This window comes from Sinocyclocheilus grahami, unplaced genomic scaffold, assembly GCF_001515645.1.
Source record: "Sinocyclocheilus grahami isolate Dianchi unplaced genomic scaffold, SAMN03320097.WGS_v1.1 scaffold75.1, whole genome shotgun sequence".
In the NCBI taxonomy this organism is placed as follows: Eukaryota; Metazoa; Chordata; class Actinopteri; order Cypriniformes; family Cyprinidae; genus Sinocyclocheilus; species Sinocyclocheilus grahami.
In genome coordinates, this window is record NW_015505254.1 from 369,001 (window position 1) to 388,217 (window position 19,217).

At 36.5% G+C, this 19,217-nt stretch overlaps 2 protein-coding genes across 10 annotated transcripts; both read right to left on the reverse strand.

Moving 5' to 3' along the window:
• Positions 1-7,373: 7,373 nt before the first annotated feature.
• Positions 7,374-11,092, reverse strand: LOC107585842 (protein FAM188B-like). 5 transcript variants are annotated; one of them, XR_001609294.1, is made up of 8 exons: positions 10,663-10,723; positions 10,270-10,337; positions 10,121-10,184; positions 9,785-9,946; positions 9,523-9,721; positions 9,285-9,369; positions 9,038-9,152; positions 7,374-7,391 (listed from the first exon to the last, which is right to left on the reverse strand). XR_001609294.1 is itself a non-coding variant. In XM_016272992.1 (7 exons), exons 1-7 carry the CDS (start codon positions 11,005-11,007, stop codon positions 9,104-9,106), a joined length of 594 nt encoding a protein of 197 aa, XP_016128478.1. In that variant the 5' UTR covers positions 11,008-11,092; the 3' UTR covers positions 8,715-9,103. The 5 variants fall into 5 exon arrangements, 4 of the variants coding, with proteins under 4 accessions (XP_016128478.1, XP_016128479.1, XP_016128477.1 ...); XM_016272992.1 differs by lacking the exons at positions 7,374-7,391; positions 10,663-10,723 and adding an exon at positions 10,985-11,092 and having other exon boundaries at positions 8,715-9,152; positions 10,270-10,281; XM_016272993.1 differs by lacking the exon at positions 7,374-7,391 and having other exon boundaries at positions 8,715-9,152; positions 9,523-9,615; positions 9,790-9,946.
• Positions 11,093-12,559: 1,467 nt separating this feature from the next.
• LOC107585839 (protein FAM188B-like) lies at positions 12,560-17,892 on the reverse strand. 5 transcript variants are annotated; one of them, XM_016272987.1, is made up of 18 exons: positions 17,576-17,892; positions 17,230-17,349; positions 16,963-17,147; positions 16,616-16,871; positions 16,287-16,504; positions 15,804-15,862; positions 15,466-15,563; positions 15,258-15,374; positions 15,083-15,171; positions 14,819-14,920; positions 14,672-14,735; positions 14,519-14,584; positions 14,115-14,182; positions 13,966-14,029; positions 13,630-13,791; positions 13,368-13,548; positions 13,130-13,214; positions 12,560-12,997 (listed from the first exon to the last, which is right to left on the reverse strand). In XM_016272987.1, exons 1-18 carry the CDS (start codon positions 17,636-17,638, stop codon positions 12,949-12,951), a joined length of 2,046 nt encoding a protein of 681 aa, XP_016128473.1. In that variant the 5' UTR covers positions 17,639-17,892; the 3' UTR covers positions 12,560-12,948. The 5 variants fall into 5 exon arrangements, with proteins under 5 accessions (XP_016128473.1, XP_016128471.1, XP_016128472.1 ...); XM_016272985.1 differs by having other exon boundaries at positions 13,368-13,566; XM_016272986.1 differs by having other exon boundaries at positions 14,672-14,750.
• Between the last annotated feature and the right edge of the window lie 1,325 nt (positions 17,893-19,217).

Genomic DNA, 19,217 nt, shown 5'->3' on the forward strand with positions numbered 1-19,217 from the left:
AATCTGGGAAAGTAATACCGGGAAGTTATCAAAAAAATCTAGATCAAAAGATTAGCTTGATTCTTCATGATATGACCCCTTTTAAGTGTTCTTAATAAACCAAAACCCTCTCCACAGATTTTGATGAATGTGAACTTATGAACGTTTTATGTCGCTGACGCCACCAGCTTTCTGCCAAAAAATGGGATTCTCGCTCCAGCGCTCCTCAGTGAAAATCTGGGAAAGTAATACCGGGAAGTCATTTTCCTTCACCATTCATCATTATCTCGTGTGACATGGTTTGAGTGGTTTTTAGAGCCTTTTATGAAATAGCAGTTGGCTTACTGCTCTAGAGGGAATATAAATCCTCAGACATAGTGACTTTAAATGTCTGGCAACAAACAATTGAGCCATTTTTTTTTAAATCTTCAAATGCATCCCTCGCTAATTGACGGCTTGCGTCGTAATTAGGACTCTGTCTAAAAGCATCAATACATCACTTCAGACTGAGATTATTGCGGCAGGTATCTTGGGCTTTCACAAACAGTCTAATTTGATTCCGACGCTATAAATAAGGTGGATCCACTGGGGCCGTTACAGAGCCTTCTTCTCATCAGGTGGGCATAAACAGTCTATCATGATCGAAACGGGATATCACTTATCACAAAGACAAACAGCGGAGATTAAAGAACGAGACAGAAGACGCACAAGGGAGGATATGTGGGAGGGTTCTAACACAATTACACCAAAACACACAATCCTCCAGTTACCGGCAAGCTGTCCGGAGATAAGTCTAACAAAGGCATTCAGAGTTCTTCATCATTGAACCGAAGAGCCCCGAGCCATTCATGAAGTGATGAATTGAAGAGACTTTTTGTCCAATAGTTTCCCTGGCCATGATTCTTGACGCATCCTCAGTGACTCACCAGAGAGTGATGTGGACCTGTCTATTAAAAGCAAGACCCAAACCTATTGACTTCTATAGATTCTTCCTACTGAATCTATACCTCATATGTGATTCACCTTCACACACTAAAATAATTATGATGTATTTAAAATGTGACTGATTCAAAGTTAGGGGCTGAACATTCTACATTTACATGCAAACATGTGTTTAGTAGCCTAAGTGTATGAGGCACTTTCCACGAAAACGACGTAGGCTATGGCCTAAAATAGGACTTTTTAAAAATGAAGTACTTTTATCTTTTCTTGCAAATCAGTGAAAAATTATGCTTAACCTTTAGAAAATGTTGACTGTAGAGTTCAGGAGGTCAAACTAAATATGTGAGTGTTTATTTTCTACTAATACTTTGGGGTTTCAAATTGCACATGAATATACCAGACAGAATATATCAAAGATTTATACAAAGTTAGCTGGGGCTAGCTAGTTTGACATCAAATGTTGATTTGTAGGTGATATAGTTCCAATCAATAAATTAAAAAGTATTAATAATGGTTGATCTTGCTGAGTGCAATCATAAGGTTTTTTTTGTTGTAAATAAATTAAAATTTTTATTCAAAAGTGACAGTAAAGACTTGAATCGTTACAATAGATAGATAGACATTAAATAAATGCTGTTCTTTTGAACTTTCAATTCATAAAATGATCCTGAAAAAGTCTCACAGTTTCCAAAAATAAGAAAAATCTATTTCTGATAGATCATGTGCTCATTCAGCTTTGCCATCACACAAGAAAATTAAAAAAATGTAACAGATTTATTTTAAAATGTAATATAATTTTACAATAGTAGGCTGTTGTATTTACTGTATATAATTGATTAAATAAATGCAGCCTTAGTGAGCGTAGAGATAAAAAAAAAATTTACCAACCAACCTCTCTATCTATCTATCTATCTATCTATCTATCTATCTATCTATCTATCTATCTCATACATACATAAATACATACCTACAAAAAGAAAAAAACTGAACTGAACTCTTTTTGTCTAACAACTGCTGCACTCAAAATAATGATAATAGAAACCAGTTTGACATAAAAATGATTCTTCAGGAAAAGGATGAGGAAAGGAAAGGATGCTTGTACTGAAATTAAACATGACGTACTCTATAATTTTGCCTCTGAGGCAACACTTTACTGCAAAGTAAACATTTTAATCCCATTAGAAGATCCTGAGGGGCCCTGTCCTGTTATTTATAGCTGATTCCATATTCTTTTTAAACCCACACATCTCCTTCTGAAAGACCCTTGATCTATTTTGTGTGGTCTAACGATTTATGGTTCATACATCAGTGAGAGGGGGCAGGGCCAAGCTTTGTGTTTGCCAGTTTATGACTAACACCAATTTAGGAGAAATACAAAACATGAATATGAATTAGCTGACACTCAAACCAATATCACCCAGACAAATACTTTGACATGCGAAGTGGAAGATCTTACAGACAGGCTGTCTTTTAATTAATTCAGCACTTAACTTGGGTTGCCATTCAGTGGCATTAGCATTTAAACTCTTTTGATGTTCAATAGGGGCCTCAGGTATTATTGGTCCCAAAGTGCATGCACATGACTACAGAAGATTTTCTCCTCAGGACGTGTTATTTGTCAGGTTTCCAAATCTTCCTTTCCTCCTTCCTGACACGTCACACGGGAGTCTTTCACCACCTCCACTCATTTTGCGCCTGTTGGCTTGTGATACTCAGGCATGAATGAAAAGAGACAGGTGATGTCAGTATTCTTCATCCATGAAGACATAATGGCAACAAGGCAAGTTTGGGAGCAAACTCTTAACACTAAATATATCCACCTTATTTCGCAATGCGGAAGTAAGCTGGGCCATTCCACCAAATGGGTGCCATTTGCTTCCAAAACTCTTTTAAAAAAGACTCTTTAAAAATCTTTTTTAAAGACTGAATCTAGTAATACACATATTTAACTATTCAAAATCTGTATTGGTCCATCTCATGTAACTTTATTTATTTTTTTACACAATTTTTAATTGGAAGATGGATGCATTGTTCTCAGTCCTGTTATCAAAAACTTAAAAATATGTCAACAAATTCCTTAATTTCTCCCTCAGGCAGGTGTTTATTTTAAAGAAATTGTTGGGTTCATGGTCAAAAACAGATGATTTTTATCATAAAAAAACACTATTTATCTAAACAAGGTGTATTTTTCTAAAGTACACAACCCCATTTTTCATTTTAAAGGCGATTCAAACCTCAAGCTTATAATTTTTCAATTTTCAATTGAAAAATATACATTTTCTATGATGCAATTTATTAAACAATGGGATAAATTATGGGCCAAACTTAATTTTAAAAATAGTGATTTAACTTTATTTTTTAAAGAAAAAATTATTTAGTAACAGGAATGAAACTGGGTAAGTATCCATTATATTAGTATACAGGTTTGACTACACATGTGAGGTATTAATGCCCGCACCGATATAGTGAAAGTGTTGAACATTGACTAGTGAGCTGACCTCACTGCTAAAGAAAAAAAAAAAAGGTCAAATCATGTTTCTATTTAAATCTACTAGTGGTCTGCAGAAGTTTTTGTTAGGGTTATGTTTAGAGTAGAGGACGGGTTATGGGATAAGATATAAATAATGAAAAAATAATAAATATAAACTATTAAATTTAAATTGATATTAAAAATAATCAACTTAACAAATAATATTTTTTCAGTTTTTCTGACAATATTATTTTCTTATAGTGCAGCTCAAACGCCATTCCATATGCCATATCCAGAAATTTCAAGTACATTTTCTGTCATACTTGCAGGAATGTAATATAAAACAACAATGCAGAAACAACCATAGCTTTTCTCTGGGGAAATGCATTGTCTCAGTGTGGATAGAAAGCCAAAACGTTGAAAAAGATGCATTTTCAAATTTATCTAGATTAATATGGATGTAGCCTAAAATTTACATTAATAAATCTGGTGACATTACTCACTCCCGTTACTTTTTTTGTTACTATATATAAGTATAGGATGAGTATATGACCTGTGGCTCTAACGTCTGTGGTCAGGAAGTCTTTTGAAAAACTGGTGCTGGCCCACCTGAAGGACATCACTGGACCCTTGCTGTATCCTCTTCAGTTTGCCTACAGAGCAAACAGGTCTGTGGACGATGCAGTCAACATGGGACTGCATTATGTTCTGCAACATCTAGACAGACCAGGGACTTATGTGAGGATCCTGTTCGTGGACTTCAGCTCGGCCTTTAACACTATCATCCCAAACCTCCTCCTGCCCAAACTAACTCAGCTCTCCGTGCCCACCTCCGTCTGTCAGTGGATCAACAGCTTCCTGACAGACAGGCAGCAGCTAGTGAGGCTGGTAAAATACACATCCAGCACCCGTACGATCAGCACTGGAGCTCCTCAGGGCTACGTTCTCTCCCCACTGCTCTTCTCCCTGTACACCAACGACTGCACATCTAAAGACCCCTCTGTCAAGCTCATGTAGCCTAAAATTTACATTAATAAATCTGGTGACATTACTCACTCCCGTTACCTTTTTTGTTACTATATATAAGTATAGGATGAGTATATGACCTGTGGCTCTAACGTCTGGGGTCAGGAAGTCTTTTGAAAAACTGGTGCTGGCCCACCTGAAGGACATCACTGGACCCTTGCTGTATCCTCTTCAGTTTGCCTACAGAGCAAACAGGTCTGTGGACGATGCAGTCAACATGGGACTGCATTATGTTCTGCAACATCTAGACAGACCAGGGACTTATGTGAGGATCCTGTTCGTGGACTTCAGCTCGGCCTTTAACACTATCATCCCAAACCTCCTCCTGCCCAAACTAACTCAGCTCTCCGTGCCCACCTCCGTCTGTCAGTGGATCAACAGCTTCCTGACAGACAGGCAGCAGCTAGTGAGGCTGGGAAAATACACATCCAGCACCCGTATAATCAGCACTGGAGCTCCTCAGGGTTGTGTTCTCTCTCCACTGCTCTTCTCCCTCTACACCAACGACTGCACATCTAAAGACCCCTCTGTCAAGCTCCTGAAGTTTGCAGACGACACCACACTCATCGGCCTCATTCAGGACGGTGACGAGTCTGCTTACAGACAGGAGGTCGAGCAGCTGGCTGTCTGGTGCAGTCTCAACAACTTGGAGCTCAACACGCTCAAAACAGTGGAGATGACCGTGGACTTCAGGAGGAACCCCCCTGCACTCCCCCCACTCACCATCATGGACAGCACTGTGACTGCAGTGGAGTCATTCAGGTTCCTGGGCACCACAATCTCTCAGGACCTGAAGTGGGACACTCATTGTGAATATATGAGTGTCCTGCACATACAATTGTTGATTTATATATTTTTATTCCTTATTTACTTGTTCTATTTTTTATTATCTGTGTTCTTTGTTCTGTCACTGTCATTCTGTTACACTGTGGAAGCTTCAGTCACGAAAACAAATTTTCCCAGTTTTTCAGAGGGGGGAACGTGTTAGGGTAACAGGACTGAGTGAAACCTGGGGACATGACTAAAATGTGTATTTTATCCAAATTATTATAAAATTATTTTGAAATAAATGTATTTAAAGCACAGATTGGATATGGAGGTACACAAAAATGCAAAATAAAAATGATTTCTGAAGGATTTTAAACATTATATTTCATGTTAAAATGTATGGTTAGACACTGGGGACATTTACAAATGCTACATTTTCAGTGCTTTAGGTAGTTTTTAAAGGGGTGGTTGATTGTGATTTCACTTTTTTAACGTTAGTTAGTGTGTAATGTTGCTGTTTGAGCATAAACAATATCTGCAAAGTTACCAAGCTGAAAGTTCAACGCAAACGGAGATATCTTATAAAATTCTGGCGGTTTAATGCCTAAAAAAACGGCTCGTAGGGACTTCAACGAGTTACTTCCCGGGTTTGTGACATCACAAACCCAGATAAACCCCGCCCTCAGGGAAAGGCAGCAAAGGGGGCGAGTCCATGCTGTGCTGCTTTATAGAAGAGGAAGAGAAAACTATGGGTGTTGCAAAGGTCTCTGTATTCAGACACTCTTAGGTAATACAGCTATATTGGTATGTGTTGGACTATTCAATGAGTGTGGACTGTTACTGTCCCCTTGAGGAATTACGGAGTATGCTAGAATGTGCTGTAAAGTGCGTCATAAGAATCATCAGTTGTTGGTATAAATCAGTAGAGTGTGGAGTGCACAGAGTTTTCCTCATTTCTAGTGGTGTTTAATCGTGTGCATGCATCTAAAAGTAAGTTTCGATTTCCGGTCTGACCAAAGTTGAATAACTTATAAATAAGGTATTGAAAGTGAAATATATTATTTCTGGATGTGTTCTAATGTCTTTCTAACTATTAATATTGTTAACTTTAGCTATTGATTGTTGAATTGTTATGCTATGGTGAATATTAAGTACTGATATATACAATTGTTTCTACTTGTCTAGTAGAACCACACAAACACCCACATGTTTGTACATGCTAGTGGAATAAATCTTCTGTGAATCAAGAAGCATCTTTGCTGCGTTTTGACCAGACGTACCACAGTGATTAATTCAACCCGAACCACATTAGTAACTACAGTACAATGGGTGCACATAAAAATCTATTCATATATGAATCGCGATTCTGTCTTCTAACGATTCTAAAGGATTCACAAGTTTCAAAATCAATGTTCTAAATAACTCGAAACTGATGACACCGGAAGTCTCGTGCTCATTCAACTTACAAATGCCCGCACCTCACTTTCGCATTAAACATAAGGTTGGTATATATGCCCTCTCAAAAAGGAAATTCAAATAATGAAATGTACATAGAGCATAAAAAGCTCTTAAATGATTACAACTGATAAAAGCAGAACACATAATATTGAGTCTACCATTGACAGGAAGCAACGTCAGAACAGCTAACTAGATTCCTTACCACTTTTAAATGATGCCAGTTGAGTAATATATCCCCATGGTGGGTTAACGACCGATACTTTCTATATTTATGGCATTACCATGTGTGGGTGGAAATTGTTCCATTATCATGGGCCTAAAAATAAAACACCAGATGGCCCTTATAAAATGATTGGGAGCCATGGATAGGAGAATAACATATGATAACATCAGGACCATTGTCTGAGATGTCATTCTGTACGGATTATGAACATTGCTATGTTGCAGTTGAGCGCAAAAAAAAAAGTGTAGAGAAAAGAAAGTGAACAGGAACTGTCATTGTCAAACCAATCACTTCTGATTCTAATTATTTTCAGACAAAGTGCTTTTACTTTCCATTCAAACATTTGTGATTGAAATTGGATTCATGACACAACAGAGGCACCTTGAAGACAGTTTGAGTACTGTGACACACACACACACACACACACACACAGAGAAAATATATTTGCACTTTCAGCTGCGGGATGGAATCTAGTTGAAAGTTCCACAGCACAGCGATATGGTTGCATGGAGTGATGCAATTTAACTGTGTGGAAGGAAAAAGACAGATCAAAGTGAATGAGTTACTTAGCGAGTCAGATGTTGTGAAAGTATGATATACTTTTGCCAGGCAATACTTCCTTTAAAATGCATGTCTGTTTATAAGATCTGGAATGTTTGTGTTACAATAAACACTTGATTGGTGGAAAAACAATGCAATATTTGTGTTTACATTGGTGTTATCGGTCTAAGAATTCCACTATGCTGTAAGCTTATCTCAAATTCCAGGCATACGTGCAATATAGCATCAAAACTCACATAATCAGCTCTTAGTTCAAGCTCTAACCTCAGCTGCAGTTGTTGACTATTAGCCAACTATGAGACCTTGAGTGATCACTGATGTGTAAGGTTCAACCAAAACTACTACCCAAAATGCATGGCTATTCAGCCCTATTTTGGTGGCAGAGGTGAACGTTATGTGCTCAGTTATGCGTGCCATATGAACACATTTTGTGAGTCATCAACTGCTTCAATCTGTTTTTGCAGGTTTGCAGTTAAACCTTCTGTGTTGTATCACGAAGACTGTTTGTGTATTGACAAAATATGATTAATGATCAAGCAAACATCTTGTAAAGGGGTTATAGTGTTGATCAACTTATGCTATTAATGTTCTACACTTTGTTCTTTTACATGTGCACAAATTAGTATTGCTTAGTTCAGTTTGCTGCTATGGGGCTGTGATTATTTCATAGAATTGTAACATTTGAAGTCAGTTGCTTTTCTACATAAAGCATGTTTATAATACTATGTCACTACTAATTAAAAATTATACTTCTAAATTACAATGACTAATTATAGTCATATGATGATAACATTACTAGGACAGAAATACTACACCAGAAATAATAAATGAACAATCATAGAGAGTAAACTGTCCTCTAATGCCATAAGCAGAATGAAGAGAGCTCTGGCATAACTCATTGATCCAGTTCAAAGAAGATTTAATATTTGAAATGCATTTCTTGTGACATTTTAGTAAGCCAAAGAGTCTCCACCATGCAAGGGTTCTCCTTTTGGGACAGACTGCAACAAAAGCATTCTTTGCATAAAATGACACTGTATATCCTCGTTAGAAATCTTTTTCTTGCACACAGTAAAAGGGATAGTTAACCAAAAATTTAAAATTCACTCACCCTCATGCCATTCCAAAAACCATATGAATTTCTTCAGTGGAACATACAAGACGACATTTTCAGAAATGTCTGATTTTTGTCCACAATGTAATGGCCAGGCAAATTGGTTACCAACATTCTTCAAAATATCTTCTTTTGTGTTCCTCAGAAGAAAAAGTCATTTAGATAGGTTTGGAACGGTATGAGGGTGAGTAAACAATGACAGAATTAAAATTTTTGAGTGAACTAATCCTTTAATTACTAGAGAGTGAACAATGCCAATTATTTACACATCACAAGTCATTCTGTCTGATAATTTAATCATGATTTGAATAAAGTAAAAAACGTTTTTAAAAAGTCTGTCAAAGCATAACAGTTCCTAATGCCATACTGTCAATAAATATAAAGTATAAAACAAGCAAGAGGGGCAGCAGACTGATGAAAATACTATAAATATTGAGAATGGCAGCAATCATAAAAGACAAAATAAATACTAAACCTATTTAAATATAAAACCTACTTGAAATTTGTTTAAGACCAGATAAAATCATATGGGGTCAAATAAAAATCTCCTTTACGTGAATTATCAAAGAATGGGATCTGTATTATTCCAGCTGACCACTGCATTTCTCCATCTGTAAGACATATTTGAAGCATTAATATCACCACATGTTTGTATTTCCCAATATCAAAATTACATGTTAGAGAAAACATTCTAATAAGCAAGAGAGATACACTTCTAAGCACTGATTAAATAAAAGAATTACTTCGTCCTGATGCAAAGCTCCAGTGGAGAAATGAGATCACTGTCTGCGTTGTCATTCGGAGCAGCACCAGCAGCAGAATGTGGATCTGTTCAGAGACACAAAATACACAAGGCCTTTCAATACTGATTTATAATAAACCCTAATTACAAAGCAAGTGTGCAAAGGTTGTGTTGATTTTGTTTTTCTCAAATCCTACGGATAATACAACCAGTGTTTGTTTTGTGTGTGTGAGACTCACAGACTGTTAATCTAATTGGTTCCTGCTGGTTGGCCAGGCCATCATAATAGTACAAGTCAAACTCTTCCTCTTTGCAGTGATCGGTTGCCAGGTCTTCAGAGGGGCAAAAAAGCACATTGAAATGACTCTCACTGCACACTACCCAAATTGGAAACTTGGGAGTTTTCAGGTGAGATCCAACCTTTAAAAAGAGAGGAATCTAGATATAAGAAATTTGGATATAATATCTAAGTATATGTTAGAGTGTTTGAAGCCTTATTACCTTACATATATTATAGTGTTCAAATAAAGATAGCAGCCCAATATTACAACGTGCTTTAATTCCCTTCAGAAATGTAAAATTTCCATTTCCGGAATCAAGCTTCATTTCATCATCAAAGACATTTGAAACGGCCTGTCCACAAAGCAAAAGATTGACCAATTCCTTAAGAAAAATGAAAGGGAAAATATAAGACTTAATGACTTGATCATATCAGAGCACTGTACACACTGGAGCTGTTCAAACAAAAATCAAACAACACTGTGTCCAATAAGAGAAAAATCAAATGCTTGCATATGTGTATCAGGATAAGGACTGTAAAGTGTTAATATGGCAAACCTGTGTGCAGTAGCCGTGAGCTCCGATGAGGGTGGAAGTAGGCACATCCATATCACTTTGTATACTAAATCACAAAAAACAAAATCGATTAGCTCTGTGAATATATGAAAGTAAACAGTCTGCACTGAGTTAAAGAGGTGGAAACTCACATTGCAATAGTTCTGGAAAGAATGGCAGAGACGGTAAGCAAAATACAGCCAAAGGGACCAGACTCAAACTAAAAGGAAGAAAGAAAATTGCTACTAATTGCCATCATCAATCACATTAAGAGCTATTAAACAGGTGATATATGACTTCAAATGCTTCAAGACTATCACTAGATGTGCTCAAATACAAATCTTGTTTACACATTTAAACATTATAAATAACAATATTATAAACAATAATAGTAACACTTACTGTGTATATAACACCAATAAATATTTAACAATATTGTACATAATGAATCTTAAAATTTATTTTTTTCATACCTTTTTGAAAATATATATTCTACAAGAATAGAAATCAAGTATAGGGGATGTGCCATTTAAGTGCAGACTTACCTGTCTAATATGCTGCTCAAGAACTGAAGTGAGATCATCTAAGGTCTCCATAGTGACACATGTTATCTATGTGGAATATGAAAAAAAATCTATTAACAAAAGAGAAATATGTAGTAGTCATCAAAAGATTAAGAAGCAATTAGAAGGCAATTTAAGGGTCAAAAAATGACCTTACCATTTCTAGAACACCATCTGATTTGTAGCGTCCAATCGTGGTGAACAGACTTCTTCCTGTGTTTCTGTGGGGGCAGGTGCTTTACGGTTGAGAAATGAACAATGGGTTTGTAAATAGAAGTGACAATTCTAAATGTGTGACACTTACATTGCGACTGTGGCTCTCTTCATATTCCCCGCTCTCCATAGTATGTCAGCCAAAGCCCGAGACAGACATTTTGTCCTTAAAACATTTGATACCTCCAGTCTCCTGGTGACATTTAAAAGTTTGAGTACTGTGACACACACACACACACACACACACACAGAGAAAATATATTTGCACTTTCAGCTGCGGGATGGAATCTAGTTGAAAGTTCCACAGCACAGCGATATGGTTGCGTGGAGTGATGCAATTTAACTGTGTGGAAGGAAAAAGACAGATCAAAGTGAATGAGTTACTTAGCGAGTCAGATGTTGTGAAAGTATGATATACTTTTGCCAGGCAATACTTCCTTTAAAATGCATGTCTGTTTATAAGATCTGGAATGTTTGTGTTACAATAAACACTTGATTGGTGGAAAAACAATGCAATATTTGTGTTTACATTGGTGTTATCGGTCTAAGAATTCCACTATGCTGTAAGCTTATCTCAAATTCCAGGCATACGTGCAATATAGCATCAAAACTCACATAATCAGCTCTTAGTTCAAGCTCTAACCTCAGCTGCAGTTGTTGACTATTAGCCAACTATGAGACCTTGAGTGATCACTGATGTGTAAGGTTCAACCAAAACTACTACCCAAAATGCATGGCTATTCAGCCCTATTTTGGTGGCAGAGGTGAACGTTATGTGCTCAGTTATGCGTGCCATATGAACACATTTTGTGAGTCATCAACTGCTTCAATCTGTTTTTGCAGGTTTGCAGTTAAACCTTCTGTGTTGTATCACGAAGACTGTTTGTGTATTGACAAAATATGATTAATGATCAAGCAAACATCTTGTAAAGGGGTTATAGTGTTGATCAACTTATGCTATTAATGTTCTACACTTTGTTCTTTTACATGTGCACAAATTAGTATTGCTTAGTTCAGTTTGCTGCTATGGGGCTGTGATTATTTCATAGAATTGTAACATTTGAAGTCAGTTGCTTTTCTACATAAAGCATGTTTATAATACTATGTCACTACTAATTAAAAATTATACTTCTAAATTACAATGACTAATTATAGTCATATGATGATAACATTACTAGGACAGAAATACTACACCAGAAATAATAAATGAACAATCATAGAGAGTAAACTGTCCTCTAATGCCATAAGCAGAATGAAGAGAGCTCTGGCATAACTCATTGATCCAGTTCAAAGAAGATTTAATATTTGAAATGCATTTCTTGTGACATTTTAGTAAGCCAAAGAGTCTCCACCATGCAAGGGTTCTCCTTTTGGGACAGACTGCAACAAAAGCATTCTTTGCATAAAATGACACTGTATATCCTCGTTAGAAATCTTTTTCTTGCACACAGTAAAAGGGATAGTTAACCAAAAATTTAAAATTCACTCACCCTCATGCCATTCCAAAAACCATATGAATTTCTTCAGTGGAACATACAAGACGACATTTTCAGAAATGTCTGATTTTTGTCCACAATGTAATGGCCAGGCAAATTGGTTACCAACATTCTTCAAAATATCTTCTTTTGTGTTCCTCAGAAGAAAAAGTCATTTAGATAGGTTTGGAACGGTATGAGGGTGAGTAAACAATGACAGAATTAAAATTTTTGAGTGAACTAATCCTTTAATTACTAGAGAGTGAACAATGCCAATTATTTACACATCACAAGTCATTCTGTCTGATAATTTAATCATGATTTGAATAAAGTAAAAAACGTTTTTAAAAAGTCTGTCAAAGCATAACAGTTCCTAATGCCATACTGTCAATAAATATAAAGTATAAAACAAGCAAGAGGGGCAGCAGACTGATGAAAATACTATAAATATTGAGAATGGCAGCAATCATAAAAGACAAAATAAATACTAAACCTATTTAAATATAAAACCTACTTGAAATTTGTTTAAGACCAGATAAAATCATATGGGGTCAAATAAAAATCTCCTTTACGTGAATTATCAAAGAATGGGATCTGTATTATTCCAGCTGACCACTGCATTTCTCCATCTGTAAGACATATTTGAAGCATTAATATCACCACATGTTTGTATTTCCCAATATCAAAATTACATGTTAGAGAAAACATTCTAATAAGCAAGAGAGATACACTTCTAAGCACTGATTAAATAAAAGAATTACTTCGTCCTGATGCAAAGCTCCAGTGGAGAAATGAGATCACTGTCTGCGTTGTCATTCGGAGCAGCACCAGCAGCAGAATGTGGATCTGTTCAGAGACACAAAATACACAAGGCCTTTCAATACTGATTTATAATAAACCCTAATTACAAAGCAAGTGTGCAAAGGTTGTGTTGATTTTGTTTTTCTCAAATCCTACGGATAATACAACCAGTGTTTGTTTTGTGTGTGTGAGACTCACAGACTGTTAATCTAATTGGTTCCTGCTGGTTGGCCAGGCCATCATAATAGTACAAGTCAAACTCTTCCTCTTTGCAGTGATCGGTTGCCAGGTCTTCAGAGGGGCAAAAAAGCACATTGAAATGACTCTCACTGCACACTACCCAAATTGGAAACTTGGGAGTTTTCAGGTGAGATCCAACCTTTAAAAAGAGAGGAATCTAGATATAAGAAATTTGGATATAATATCTAAGTATATGTTAGAGTGTTTGAAGCCTTATTACCTTACATATATTATAGTGTTCAAATAAAGATAGCAGCCCAATATTACAACGTGCTTTAATTCCCTTCAGAAATGTAAAATTTCCATTTCCGGAATCAAGCTTCATTTCATCATCAAAGACATTTGAAACGGCCTGTCCACAAAGCAAAAGATTGACCAATTCCTTAAGAAAAATGAAAGGGAAAATATAAGACTTAATGACTTGATCATATCAGAGCACTGTACACACTGGAGCTGTTCAAACAAAAATCAAACAACACTGTGTCCAATAAGAGAAAAATCAAATGCTTGCATATGTGTATCAGGATAAGGACTGTAAAGTGTTAATATGGCAAACCTGTGTGCAGTAGCCGTGAGCTCCGATGAGGGTGGAAGTAGGCACATCCATATCACTTTGTATACTAAATCACAAAAAACAAAATCGATTAGCTCTGTGAATATATGAAAGTAAACAGTCTGCACTGAGTTAAAGAGGTGGAAACTCACATTGCAATAGTTCTGGAAAGAATGGCAGAGACGGTAAGCAAAATACAGCCAAAGGGACCAGACTCAAACTAAAAGGAAGAAAGAAAATTGCTACTAATTGCCATCATCAATCACATTAAGAGCTATTAAACAGGTGATATATGACTTCAAATGCTTCAAGACTATCACTAGATGTGCTCAAATACAAATCTTGTTTACACATTTAAACATTATAAATAACAATATTATAAACAATAATAGTAACACTTACTGTGTATATAACACCAATAAATATTTAACAATATTGTACATAATGAATCTTAAAATTTATTTTTTTCATACCTTTTTGAAAATATATATTCTACAAGTATTAGAAATCAAGTATATGGGATGCGTCATCATGAGGCATTTAAGTGCAGACTTACCTGTCTAACATGCTGCTCAAGAACTAAAGTGAGATCATCTAAGGTCTCCACAGTGACGTGCATTATCTATGCAGAATATGAAAAAAAATCTGTAGTCATAAAAAGATTAAGAAGCAATTAGAAGGCAATTTAAGGGTCAAAAAATGACCTTACCATTTCTAGAACACCATCTGATTTGTAGCGTCCAATCGTGGTGAACAGACTTCTTCCTGTGTTTCTGTGGGGGCAGGTGCTTTACGGTTGAGAAATGAACAATGGGTTTGTAAATAGAAGTGACAATTCTAAATGTGTGACACTTACATTGCGACTGTGGCTCTCTTCATATTCCCCGCTCTCCATAGTATGTCAGCCAAAGCCCGAGACAGACATTTTGTCCTTAAAACATTTGATACCTCCAGTCTCCTGGTGACATTTAAAAAAAATTTAGACAATATATTGTATAAAAATGCAAATATATCTGAGATCAGTAAGAGCTATGAAAATTATATTAACGTGATAATAAAAAATAATATCTAATCTTTCAACAGAAAAATGAGCAAAAATATGACTGATGTTCATACGCACTCCTTCAATGAGTCATTGCTCGATTCTTCAAACAGAAGCTTCTGTAGAACACAAGCTTGAACTGCTGCAAGGACTCCACACGGTCCTCCCTGATGAAACAACCCCAGAAGATCTCATAACGCAAAGGTTTACACACCAAAACTACAGTAAATCTTGAGGTTGTCTTGAATACTACCTTCTTTTGTACAATCCCATACTTCAAACCGGGAGTATCTGAAAAGGTACAATTCTGTTGTTTCCAATCCTCAGTGAAACAAGCCATAGAAGAACCAAAGATGATCTCCTTCAGAGCCTGAGTTAGACATGAGAGCACAGATATCATATCAGACTGGCCTGAAATCACAGATAATGGTTTGAGGAAGTTAAAATGATAATACACTTACAGTGGCAGTCATCTGGTCCATGGGAGTCTTGTCCAAATTAAGTTCTGGCATGGTTGTTCTAGAAACATCACACAGGCTCTCCTCATTCTCTATGTCATCTGTAAAATAATAATAAAAAAAAGAATGAGAGGCATTTCAATACTATACAATTTTGAATAACAGATTGTTTTAAAGCAAATTTTAGTTGCACTGATAGGATTGGGAAAATAAATGTTAAAAGTGGACAACTGCACAAGTATTTAATTTAAGCACTTCATTTATTTTAAAGCAATACAACAGCTGCTAGTGTATTGGCTATGATACAAAATGTAATCTGTTGAAGATTTGAGGTGCACTACCCAAAACCATTTCCAACACATGGAGTCCATCCAGTTTTTGGCTGGGTGCCGAATTCTTTCTGGAGAGGAAACAATAAAAGTCAATAATCACACACTTGACATATTGCAGCTGAGAATTAATACCAACAGCCTCTTTTACCATCCCAAATTTCATAGTCTTAGAGCCATACTGTTTTATGTATAAGGGATTTCATGCCTACATTCAAGGTTGTGGATAGAAATTCTGGGCCCCTTAATTGTAAACTGCTTTTGGCCCCTTATCTTTTTAAATATACAATTCAGAAACGTGTGTGTGTGTCCCTGGACCTATGGGCCCCTAGAATCATTCCCACCTTTCACCTCTAGAATTTGAACTGCTATAACTGCGTTAATGCCTCAAAAATAAAAAGTTTTTGACATTTTTCAAATGAAGGTTTACGTAAAATATGTAGAGTAGGTTTCTCAGACACAGGTTAAGTACTGGGCATATTCAAACAAACTTACAAGCGATGTTTGACATCTGACATCCTCTCATGTCCACTACAGTCTATGATTCCTGTATGTAAATTAGAAAGCATGCTGCTCTCAAGATGGGCTAATGGGATAGACTTTGTATTTGTAGTATTGACACCATTTGTCCAGTTTGCTGCTTCTTTACAGTCCTCCAGTTTTGCTATAACAGATGGCGTTGCTTTTCGAGCTGGACGCCTCCTGTTACTTTCCTAAAGAAAATTAAGCAATGCAATGCTGTTAAGGAGGAATAATGCAGAATAAATTAAACAAATAGCTTTTTAAACAAATTAATATTAACTTAATTAATCAACATTCATCACCTGCAAGGAGCTGGCAATGGGACCTGACATAATGCCCCGTCTTATCCTGCTACTTCTGTTCTTCTGGCTGTCAGTGTCTACGACCTTTTTCTCAGAGGGAAATCCTTCTTTCAATACAGTTAAGAGACTATCCTGGCTAGACGATAAACAGTACATACTTCTCTCACTTTCAGGGTGAAGAGCAAAGCTCTTGTGCAGCTTTTCAGAAGGCATTTGGGAAGGCACAATAACTTGTGACACACTGCTTTCAGATAACCTGCGTAAAAGGTGAATGTTTATTGCGGTCAACAGATCTTGAAAGTCTCAAACAAATGAACACACTGGATTTTTGTAAAATAAATAAATACCTTGGACTGTAACACAACAGAGTTTCCATACAATCTTCCTCTCTCTTAACATTACCAGTCGTGTCTATGGAGGAACTGGATGTGGTTTGATTGTCACCATGTCGGCGTGCTTTGGTTTTGCCACCTTCACTCACTCTGTCCTTCACAATCATCTCCAACATTGTCTTCAAGCTATGTTCTTCAGTCTAAACACAAATGCATTTTATGAACTCTCTGCTTTTTCAACATTCTTGATATTTTAAGTACAGATGTTGATCGCTTTGATACCTTATTCTTTTTGTAAAGGCCCTCAAGGTGAAGTATTCTACGCAGATCTGATCTGTTATTAATGCTTGAATTAGTTCGTGGAAGCTCTTCATCCATACAAGCTATGGTTTTCTTCAGGCCCTGAAAGTACATTTCATCATCCAACCAGAGCAATCTCTCAGAGAACAAACACATCTACAGAAGAAATCTACCTTTAATACACACAATATGTGTATATCATACTAAGTAAATATGTTTAAAGATCACCTACAATGCTGCTTTGAGTGGTACAGGAACATTAGCATGTGTACCATGTTTACAAGTCTTCCAAATAGAATAAACTGAATGAAACTGATCTGTCACCTACCTTTCGACTGAGATATTCCCGTACTAGAGACGCGGAGACTTCCTCAACATCTTTGCCCATCATGGATCACAATAACACAGCGGAAAATATGGGAACAAGATAGCAAGTTGGCTAGTTCGACGTAAACAAACTTCACACACATCGAATACTGTCGGTCGGCATAAGTCATATTTTCATCTACACGCCGTTACTGCATTTTCAGCATGGTATTTTATAGTTTTATGAACTGACTGGGGGATAAATGAGGTAAGGATAAGTGCAGAGGCTTGCACTAGCGGTCTAGCTTTTTGCCTTGTTGCTATAGTTACCAGCAGACCATTGTTGATAGTGCGTGGATTAATGACACAGCTGCGCCTCCCTACGGATGCAACATGTATTACTGTTACAGTTTACAAAGAAGAACATAGTTTTGACGGGTTTGTGTTGGCAAAAGTGACTGCAAAATACCATTTTGTAGTATTCTGGTTGGAGAGTTGTTGGCCCTTAAAACAGAGCTTTTCTATTTTTATTTATGTTTTGTCTGTTGTTCTGACATTTGGAGCCTTCCCGCTTAGAATGAAACTGATCTGTCACCTACCTTTCGACTGAGATATTCCCGTACTAGAGACGCGGAGACTTCCTCAACATCTTTGCCCATCATGGATCACAATAACACAGCGGTAAATATGGGAACAAGATAGCAAGTTGGCTAGTTCGACGTAAACAAACTTCACACACATCGAATACGGTCGGTCGGCATAAGTCATATTTTCATCTACACGCCGTTACTGCATTTTCAGCATGGTATTTTATAGTTTTATGAACTGACTGGGGGATAAATGAGGTAAGGATAAGTGCAGAGGCTTGCACTAGCGGTCTAGCTTTTTGCCTTGTTGCTATAGTTACCAGCAGACCATTGTTGATAGTGCGTGGATTAATGACACAGCTGCGCCTCCCTACGGATGCAACATGTATTACTGTTACAGTTTACAAAGAAGAACATAGTTTTGACGGGTTTGTGTTGGCAAAAGTGACTGCAAAATACCATTTTGTAGTATTCTGGTTGGAGAGTTGTTGGCCCTTAAAACAGAGCTTTTCTATTTTTATTTATGTTTTGTCTGTTGTTCTGACATTTGGAGCCTTCCCGCTTTTAAAATTATATTTTTGTCAAGCTAACATGTCTTGAGAAACATTGTCTTTCTAGTTAAAAATAACGGTTGTTTTTTCCGTTGAATTTTAATACATTTTCATTATACTTACATTCAAATTAGGAAGGCTTTCAAACCAATTTGCATTATGTAATAACTAAAAAAAATTGAATATTTACAGACAATCAATTTGAAACAGTAATCAGATGAATCCGTCAGGCCTCGTCTCTAACTAATGACTTTGTTTCAAAGAAAAGTATCATAAATAAAGTTGTTAGTTCATAAAACAGACAACATCACTTCAGTTTCATGAATTTTATTATAATTTTGTACATTACACAAATATTCGGCCTAAAACCTAAAATCACCTTTTGCTAACCTACATACACTGTCCATACATTTCATTTACTCACTACACTTTAACATAGAAACAGCTGGGGTTATGAAAGCTCCATGTGTACATTTTATTCAAACCTTTAAATACCCAGATCAAAATTGGGGGGGGGGGGGGGGGC